This window comes from Lepidothrix coronata, unplaced genomic scaffold, assembly GCF_001604755.1.
Source record: "Lepidothrix coronata isolate B3197 unplaced genomic scaffold, Lepidothrix_coronata-1.0 Scaffold190, whole genome shotgun sequence".
Lineage (NCBI taxonomy): Eukaryota > Metazoa > Chordata > Aves > Passeriformes > Pipridae > Lepidothrix > Lepidothrix coronata.
In genome coordinates, this window is record NW_016690370.1 from 241199 (window position 1) to 248931 (window position 7733).

Below are 7733 nucleotides of genomic sequence, written 5' to 3' on the forward strand. Positions count from 1 at the left end.
GGCTCGGACCCCTCACGGCTCGGACCCCTCACGGCTCGGACCCCACACGGATCGGACCCCACACCGCTCGGACCCCACACGGATCGGACCCCTCACGGCTCGGACCCCACACGGATCGGACCCCACACCGCTCGGACCCCACACGGATCGGACCCCTCACGGCTCGGACCCCACACGGATCGGACCCCACACCGCTCGGACCCCTCACGGCTCGGACCCCTCACGGCTCGGACCCCTCACGGATCGGACCCCTCACGGCTCGGACCCCTCACGGCTCGGAGCGGGACGATCCCGCCTGGGGTGGGCTCGGAGCCGGGCTCGGAGCGGCAGCGGGACGGAGCCCGAGGCGCGCGGTGGGGAGCCCCTGATCCCCTCAGGGGCCACCGGTCCCCTCAGGGTCTGCTGATCCCCTTCCCAGCGTCTCCCGCTTCCCTCAGGTGCTGCCGATCCCCACGGGGTCCGCTGATCCCCTTCCTAGCGTCTCCTGCTCCCCTCAGGATCTCCTGCTCCCCCGGGACCCGCCGCTCCCCTGCCGGCCGCCGCCAGCCCCGTCCCGCCGCTCACAGATGGGGATGGCGGACACGATGAAGGCGTTGCCGAAGAAGAGCGCGGAGGACTTGGCCGAGAGGTTGCGGCTGAAGTCCTGCAGGAGCAGGTCCTCCTCGGACTGCTGTCGCCCGCCGGGGCCGCCCTTGGGAGCCATGGAGGGACCGGGCACCGTCAGCGCCGGACTCGGGAGCGGCTCCGGGTCAGGAGACACGGCAGGGGCGGGACCGGCACCGGCCGAAAGAGCTTCCGGAGCGCGGGCCGGGCCCCAGCGCGATCCTCATCCCAGCCCCGCTCCCGATGCTCATCCCAGCCCCGCTCCACAGCCCGATCCTCGTCCCAGCCCCGCTCCACAGCCCGATCCCAGCCCGGCCCTGGTCCCCATCCCGCTCCCGGTCCCCATCCCCGATGTAGCCCCGCTCCCCGCGCCGGGACCCCCGGTGGCCGAGGCAGGTGAGTGCTCTCGGGGGGATCCCTCCGGGCTGGCACAGTTTGCCCGGGAAGCAGTGGAGGTTTTTTCCACTCACCCTCCAGCCCCCACGGGAGAGCGTGTCTGTCTCGTTTTAGGCTCTTAGAGCCGTTCCCTGCTCCCCCCTCCTCGCTCCGCGCCGGCCGTACAAAGGGCTCTGCTTTTCACTTCTGTTAGTGTTCCCCCTGAAATTTGTGACAACAAATTTTGAGCAGGAATTTTGAGGATTACCATCAGTGTCCCGCAGCAGGGTGTGGAGGGACTGCCCGTGGTTACAGGCATTGCCCCACGCCTGGGCTGACTGCAGCAGAAGAACTGCTTGGCCCCTGGACAGCACATTTCTCTTAGTAGTTTTAGCGTTTTGGTGTAAACATCATTTAGCAAAGTATATGTGTTCCTAAAATTTAATTAAAGACATTTTTCCCATTTATTCATTCATTCCCCCCAGTTACTGGTGTTCTCTACTTCCAAGAAAACACACAAGGTGCACACCATGAGGAAATGCTCCCTGGAAACGAGGTTAAATTGAAATGGGGTTAAATATGATCAAAATTAACTCACTATAATAGAGCTTTGTAAAACATTTAGGTGCAGCAGGACTCTGCTTTTTGACCTTGTAATAAATTTCCAAGACCAAGCCGAGCGTGGATTTTCAGACTCAGTGTGTTGCTGTAGTGTGCTAACAGGATTTATTGCTAATGTCATGCTATCTGCAGGCAGCTATGGGAGCTACACTTCTGCCAGCCAGACCTGCCCTCAGGCTTGGAAATATCTCTCCTGAAGGGATTCCCAGGCTGGATTTGTGGACACACCAGCCCATCAGATGAAGCACAGGATCTCTGAGGACCATCAGAAACACCTGTGAGTACCAGTTGTGGCCATCCCTGTGAACAGAAGGCAGGGAGCCAGCCTTCCCCCTCATCACGGAACCGTGGAATGGTTTGGGTTGGAAGAGACTTTACAGCTCATCCAGTGCCACCCCCTGCCATGGGCAGGGACACCTCCCACTAGACGAGGTTGTTCCAAGCCCTGTCCAACCTGGCCTTGGCCTCCTCCAGGAATTAACCTGTTCTGAAGTGATTTCAGCAGTCTGGCTTCCAGAGGTGGGAAGTGCTGTTTGCCTGTTAGGTGGCAAAATCTGTGCTGAGGAGGGTTCTCCAATGGGAGTGGAGGTTAGTCTTGGTTTGTTGGTAAAACACGCTAAACCCACGGTGTCCCTGCCCATTAGAGGGGCTGGAACTGGATGGTCTTTAAGGTCCCTCGCAACCCAAACCAGCCTGATTCTAGTAGGTAACATCATATTTAATCAATGTTACCAATCATATGAGTTTTCTTATTAAAGAACATGGTTAGAGTTGTATAAAGTAGTTGGAAACCGTGAGGAATATTAAGATCATTTCAGGATTCAGATTAATCACTGTCCCTGTCCCTGCCCAGATTTCTTCCTTCTGCTCATCTGGGTAAACGTGTGTTGTGTTGTGGTGGGCTGTAACTGTCTCTCTGCTCCTGGTTTGGGCTTACATGGGCATGATGCCATCATTTGGGAAGAAAGTCTGCCCAGTGACCATCTGTCTCTGCATCAGGATGAAGTAGGACATTGTTTTAGGCAGTGGAATGACGAAAGATTTTCTTGAAAAAAACAAATGAGCACTTTGCTTTTATAAACCCCCTGGCACTGGCAAAGTGTGGCTTCAGGCAGAACAGTGTGTGCAGCGAGACTCTCACTGCAGCTCCGTGCTCTGGGTGCGTCGTAGATACTCCCCCAAAAATAAACAGGGCCACCAGTTTCTGTCAAAACAATTCCAAGGTTTGTTTCAGTGCCTAAATCTGCATCTTGGCTGAATCCTCATTCAGAAGCTGTTGGGAACTTGAGGCGTCAAAATCAGAGGAACAATTGCTCTGTGACCCAACAGCAAAAGATCTCCTGATAACAGGAAAATAAATGCTGTTGTCTTTGTAACTTATGAATTAGGTTTCTTACCAAACTTCTTCCTGAAACACAGAGGAAGTGATAAATATTCTGGCAGTACATTGATTATCTTTATTTTCTCAACTTTATCTAAATCTCTAAGCTGGACTAAGATGAAAAATTTAAATGAGGGCAGTGACATTTCCCAGCAGGATTTATTTTGTTTACTTTATTTTGCTGTTTATCTGTGGGAAGTGTAGACTCCAAAACACCTTTGTGTTGGATTGGAAGGTAGAATCTCCAAGGCAGGTGATTAACAGGAAATGTCTGCTCCTTAGCAAAGTGTTTGTCATCTTGTGTGCTAGTATGAATCATAATGGCTTGAACTGAGAGTAGGTTTGGATTAAATACTGGGAGGAAACCCTTCCCTGTGAGAGTGGTGAGGCCCTGGCACAGGATGCCCAGAGAAGCTGTGGCTGCCCCAGCCCTGGAAGTGTCCAAGACCAGGTTACATGGGGCTTGGAGCCACCTGGGCTAGTGGAAGGTGTCCCTGCCCATGGAATTTATCATGCAGGAAGGGATTAGTGTGCTGAGTTTGGGGTCAGCTGATGGAGGATTGTTGAAATACAAAGGAAAAACCTCCTTTGGATGAGCATTCATGGCACTCATGAGCTGAGCAGCTTCTCCCTCTGTGTGATAACTGGGTGGGTGAGAAGCTTTCCAGTTCTCCTGTGTGTTGTGATTTTCCTGAAATGTTCTGTGGTGTGTGAGGTTTAAAACTGGAGCTGTAATCTGTATTATTTTCCAGCCAAATCAGTTCCCAGGTTTAGAATCCCAGGATGGTTTGGGTTGGAAGGGATCTTAAAGCTCACCTCGTGCCACCCCGTGGCATGGGCAGGGACACCTTCCACTGGAATGTAGCCCCCAAAAGAGGTACCTACAATTTCTAAAAGCTGGGAGTTGCTGGATTTCCAGGACACTTGCTGTATGTGAAGGCAGCTCAGTGTAGCATATGTGACCCATTTTTGATGTCTTGAAATGGTCTCATCTGCTCCAGTTTCCTTCTTTGGCATTTTTAAGGTTCTTGTGATGTGGACCAAGTGAACGAAACCATGTCTAGGAATAGATTCGGGGGCTGGTTTGCTCAGGTGGAGCCTGGAACGGACCACACTTTGGAAAAGCAGTATCAGAGGCACTGTTTGGAAAATAACCATGATATAAAGGCAATCAAAGAGTTGTTTCCCTGTGGGACACTCAGCTCGGGTCTCTCCAGCCCCAGATCAGGGGTTCTCCCACAGTCCTCACACCGGGGATGTGTGAGGTGATCTGCAGTGGGATTATCCCAGTCCAGTTCAGCAGCCTGGATCCCTGGTAGAGGGAGGAAACCAGCCAGATGGGATTTCTGAGTCTGCACTGTGTCATCCTGGCACCCACCCACCACTGCTGCTCCATCCCTCAGGGCTGTGGGAGGATCTCTTGGTGCCACTCTTCACCTGAGAGTTCTCCAGGGTTTCCCGTTCCTGGAGCCTTGAGCTTGGCAAACATCTGGACTTCAACCACAGGACAATTTTAGCCTATAATGTGTAGTCAGAAGAGTTGACCATCCATGTGCTGATGTTCCTAAAATGCTGATATCTAAAGTAATAAGGATGAACTAAAGCTGAAGGGTCATGTGAGGAATGTTTGGATGAGGGAATAAAAGGGGGTATTTCTGGCTGTTCATCTTCTGAATGGTTGGAGATGAGTCCATCCACAGAAAACAGACTTAGTGTTTTCCACCTGGCTCAGCCTGGATCTGGTTAGAGAAAATTCTACCAAGTTTTCTTCCTAATTTAAAAAAAACCTTAGGAAACATGAAAGAAAAAAACCCCTGAACAGAATTAGCAAGGCAGAGTCCTGTCCCCTCCTGGAATGCGGAATTCAGCAACACAGAGTGGTGAATTCTAGAAATAAAGCATTCCTAGCGTGCTCCCACACAGAATTCTTGGGCAAAGAAATAATGTCCAAGTGCAAATTCCCTTTCTGGGATGAGAGCAGAGCATCTCCTACTCCCAGGCACTTGGGGCTGTTTCCAAGAACAGCTGCTGAACAGAGCAGGCATTTGGCTGTTTCCTGCACCATCCCAAGGCTGTGGTTTTATTTAGGTGTTCTGCAGCCCGTGTCCACCCAGCTGCTCCCTGAGCTGCACATTTTGGTTCTTCAGCTCCCGCATCTTAGAAGAAAAATATTTTGTTGAATTTAGCATTGATCTCTCCCTCTGATTTATTTTATTCTCAATTTAAGGTGTGAACATTCCTCGTTTTCCTCCTTGCTGTTTGAATCATGCAGAGCATGGGAGAAAGGGCAGTCAAATTTACAGTGCCTCTGCCTTTTATACAGTAAGGATTGACCTTTTCCAGGGATATCTCCAGAGATCTTCATTCACACTTTCAGCTTCTCCAGGGTGTTGCAGCTCTTTATGGAACCAGTGTTTACTGGGGAACTAGAGGATTGCTCCAGGGAGCAGCTCTTAGCTGGTTTTCAGATGTAAAATACACAGTACTGTCACCTTCCAGGCATTCTTTTTTAATTTGTTGGAATTTTTGGTTGAAGAATGGACTTCATTTGCATGGAGATAGCAAACTATCTGTCTGTTAGATAGAACTAGCTGGTGATTTTAGAAAAAATTTAAATCCTAGTTCACCAACATTGCATTGTAAAGGAACATTTCCGGTCTGTTTAGATAGGAGTCAGCCTAAAGGAGAAGGAACAAAGCACTGCCATCCACACATTGCTGCTTACCTGGTGGCAGGATCCACCTGCTGAGTGTTCCAGAATCATCCTTAAAAAATCTCAAAAGTTCAGTGGTTTTTTATGATTCAGTTTGTGTTAGTTAAGGATTGGTAAGTGCTGCCTTGGCCTCAGCTAAATTTCCAGCTTACATGGATTTAAGAGACTTCCACGAGAGGGTGCAGCAGTTCAGCAAAATGCCACCTAAACCAAATGAACCCACTGTGGGCATATTTTCACTCATTTTGTGTATTAACTGGTGTATTTACACCAACTTCCGAATTGGATGGATGCTTTAATTAAACAGTTTAATACCCCAGAGCATCTCTCCAGTCTGTTACGTTTTAGTGCACTGTGTTACCCGGTCTCAATTCCTGCCTGATACCCTGCAAATGCTCACTACATGCATTTTAAAAATAAAGTTTAGAGGGTTTTTTAAAATACTGTTGTTTTAGTTGTGAAGCATCATTGCTTTTCCCCTCAGACTGGTACAACTGCAGAAGGAAACTCCATCTAGAAAGCTGAGCTCTAGAGAAACCACTAATTTGAGTGTGACTGATACCACTTTTTTCTGTTTCTATTCTGTGATAAAGGATTTCTTGTTCCAGAAGATAATTGCGAACTCTTAGTAATGATTCAGCTTCCATGGATACTGTTGCTGTCCTGATGTGCTGGGAGCATTGAGGTGTTGTGCTGCACATGGGCCAAGGGTCGAGGTCCATCCTTTGACTGGGACAGTAAAATACCTCTGCAGAAATTATTAACTCTTAACAAATTTCCAGGAAAAGAGCCCACTTTTGAACAGTGTTGCTTGTGCAGATTCATGCATCAGAAATCACTTCCTGAGATAAGATGATCTGATAGTGAAATAACCATAAGTGTGGTGATACTCCTGTATAATGTGCCATTTGGTTTCCTGAGAAATGCCGTTTTCACCAAACTTTGAAATCTGCTCAGTAGCAGAGACAGAATGCTGTGCTTTTAAAACTTTTAGCTACTGGTATAAGATATTCGAAGACAGTGAATTTGAGACAAGGGCAGTGACTTTGGTTACTGGCAGCTGCAAGTGTAGAAGTTGGGTCTGGATTCAGAAGGTTTCACTGATGAACGGGAGCTACAGAGATGAACAGAATGAATCAATAGAACAAAATTAATGAATAGAAATTCAGTAATGAATGAGTCTAATGAATAGAAAATTTCACCTTGACGCGTTTGGACCGTGACATTTCTGCCCTCCTCACCCCAGGGCAGAGCACAGCAGGTGGAGCCCAGTAGGTGTCAGTCCAGCCAAGGCTACAGCTGTGAATAAAGCCTTGCTGCCTCCTCCCTCTTCCTTTTCATTAGTGACATTGGTGGCATTATTCCACCTTCGCAGAAACACAGCCAGCACTTCAGAGGTTCTCATTTCCCATCTGTTAACTTTTAATAAATGTCTGCATGACTGACCTTTCTCGTCCCTGGGTGCTCACCCACCCTGGCTTGCTGGCACAAGGGTAGGGCTTGGTGTGATATTTGCTGGTGATTAGCATTTGTCATCAAGCATTGGTATGGAAAAGCACAAATCCAGGCATTGGGAGCAGCCCTGAGGAGAAGGATTTGTGGGCTCAACGTACCCTGACCTGGCCATGAGCTCTGGCACCCAGAACCCCCCATGATCCCACGGCGTGGGCAGCAGGAGGGGGGGTGTTCTGCTCCTCTGCCCCCTCAGGTGAGGCCCCACCTGCAGAGCTGCCTCCAGCCCTGGGGAGCAACAGCACAAGGATGTGGAGCTGCTGGAGAAAGTCCAGAGGAGGCCACGGAGATGCTCCAAGAGCTGGAGCCAGGCTGGGAGAGCTGGGGGTGCTCATCTGGAGAAGAGAAGGCTCCAGGGAGAGCTGAGAGCACCTTCCAGGGCCTAAAGGGGCTCCAGGAGAGCTGGAGAGGGACTGGGGACAAGGCATGGAGGGACAGGATAGGGAAGAATGGCTTCCCACTGCCAGAGGGCAGGGCTAGATGGGATATTGGGAAGGAATTCCTGGCTGTGAGGGTGGGGAGGCCCTG

At 50.1% G+C, this 7733-nt stretch overlaps 2 protein-coding genes across 2 annotated transcripts in view; one reads left to right on the forward strand and one right to left on the reverse strand.

The window, feature by feature from the left end:
- SSR3 (signal sequence receptor subunit 3) overlaps nt 1–805 on the reverse strand; it is a 5720-nt gene extending 4915 nt beyond the window's left edge. The window contains exon 1 of the mRNA XM_017831384.1: nt 565–805. Within this exon, the coding sequence (XP_017686873.1) occupies nt 565–703 (139 nt within the window). The 5' untranslated portion in view covers nt 704–805. The remainder of the gene's footprint in view (nt 1–564) is intronic.
- Nucleotides 806–1748: 943 nt separating this feature from the next.
- The window catches only part of TIPARP (TCDD inducible poly(ADP-ribose) polymerase), a 25947-nt gene continuing 19962 nt past the window's right edge, over nt 1749–7733 (forward strand). The window contains exon 1 of the mRNA XM_017831387.1: nt 1749–1876. The gene's annotated coding sequence lies outside the window, so the exon portion shown is untranslated. The remainder of the gene's footprint in view (nt 1877–7733) is intronic.